The following is a 1,336-nucleotide window of genomic DNA, read 5'->3' on the forward strand; positions in this document are numbered from 1 at the left end:
GTTGCTATATAAAGTAATTTAATTTAATATAAATTTGCATAAACATGGTCTCTAAGGTTACTCCACTTCAGGAAATGACATCAGGACCCCATTTTTGAAGTTCATACAAAAGCAATGTGAAAACCTCAAAGACAGCATTACACCAAGAATAACTATTTTTCACAGATGAATGATGTTTTTGTTCATTTATTTTGTCCTCCTTATAGAGATGCCAGGTAAGTGTCATTTAAATAATAAGACATTAAAAATGATTTAAATGTATTTAAGTTTGCTTTTGTTTTGTTTAAAGCAGCAGTTCTGGGAGTGAGCTTGGATCAAGGTGCAAAGGTTTTACTTAAGGCAAAGGGCAAAACTGTGTATCTGCCCTGCAAAGTGACTGGTCTGGGCTCATCAGGCTATATCCACTGGTACCAAATAAAAGATGGAAAAGCCCCATCGAGACTACTTTATATCAATAAAGAAGGTGTTGTGACTCGTGATACCAACAATCCCGATGCAAGTGACTTCACAGTGGACAAAACAAAGCTGTATGATCTAAAACTGAGTAACACTCAGGACAGCCATGCTGCAGTTTACTTCTGCGCCTACTGGGACACAAGCAGCGGCCACAGTGAGAAGATTTACTCACATCCTCTACATGAACTATACTGGTAATGCTATATAATGAATAGAATATTTATATACTTATACTGTCCTTTTCTGTTTAAATTTGACTTAAGATATATGTACAGGATAGCTTAATGATGGTATTTAGATCTGTTTGGATCTGACTTTTACATAATTGCTTTTGAGGACACATTATGAATGTACAAGGTTGTTTTTACATACTATATTTATATTTGTAATTTGTGAATGTGTTAAGTTTATCTTGATTGTTAAAAAAAGTTATTGTTTGTCTAGGGGTTATAGGTTTGTAATGTTCAGTCTGATAAAGTGCTTGCTTGAAAATCACTTTTCCTTGTCAAGGTTATAGTTAACTAAAAATAAATAATAAACTGAAACAAAATACAATTTGAAAAACACAGACTTACTTTATTTCAGCTTGTTGCCAAGACATTTAGTTTAGTTTACCCTGATGTAAAAATCACTAAAACTAAAGCTGAAATAAAAAGAAAAACTATAAAAACAAAAAACTAATTAAAAATAATCAAAGCTTTAAGTAAGTTGAAACTTAAAACTGATATTATAAAATAAAAACATCAATGATACTAATATAACACTGTGTGGTGAAAATAAATTCTGGTTACATCAGCAGTGTGTTATTTGATATTCACTTAAGTTGAATATCAAATAATTTGAAAGGCACTGCAAAAGTTACAAAAGCTGCATTACAAAA

General features: G+C 31.4%; 1 gene segment (V, D, J or C); it reads left to right on the forward strand.

The window, feature by feature from the left end:
• Nucleotides 1-208: 208 nt before the first annotated feature.
• Nucleotides 209-654, forward strand: LOC141344521 (T cell receptor gamma variable 4-like). The segment is given in 2 exon segments: nucleotides 209-215; nucleotides 290-654. Coding segments are annotated over 2 exon segments (372 nt in total).
• The last annotated feature ends 682 nt before the right edge of the window (nucleotides 655-1,336 follow it).

This window comes from Garra rufa, chromosome 10 (genome assembly GCF_049309525.1).
Source record: "Garra rufa chromosome 10, GarRuf1.0, whole genome shotgun sequence".
NCBI lineage: Eukaryota > Metazoa > Chordata > Actinopteri > Cypriniformes > Cyprinidae > Garra > Garra rufa.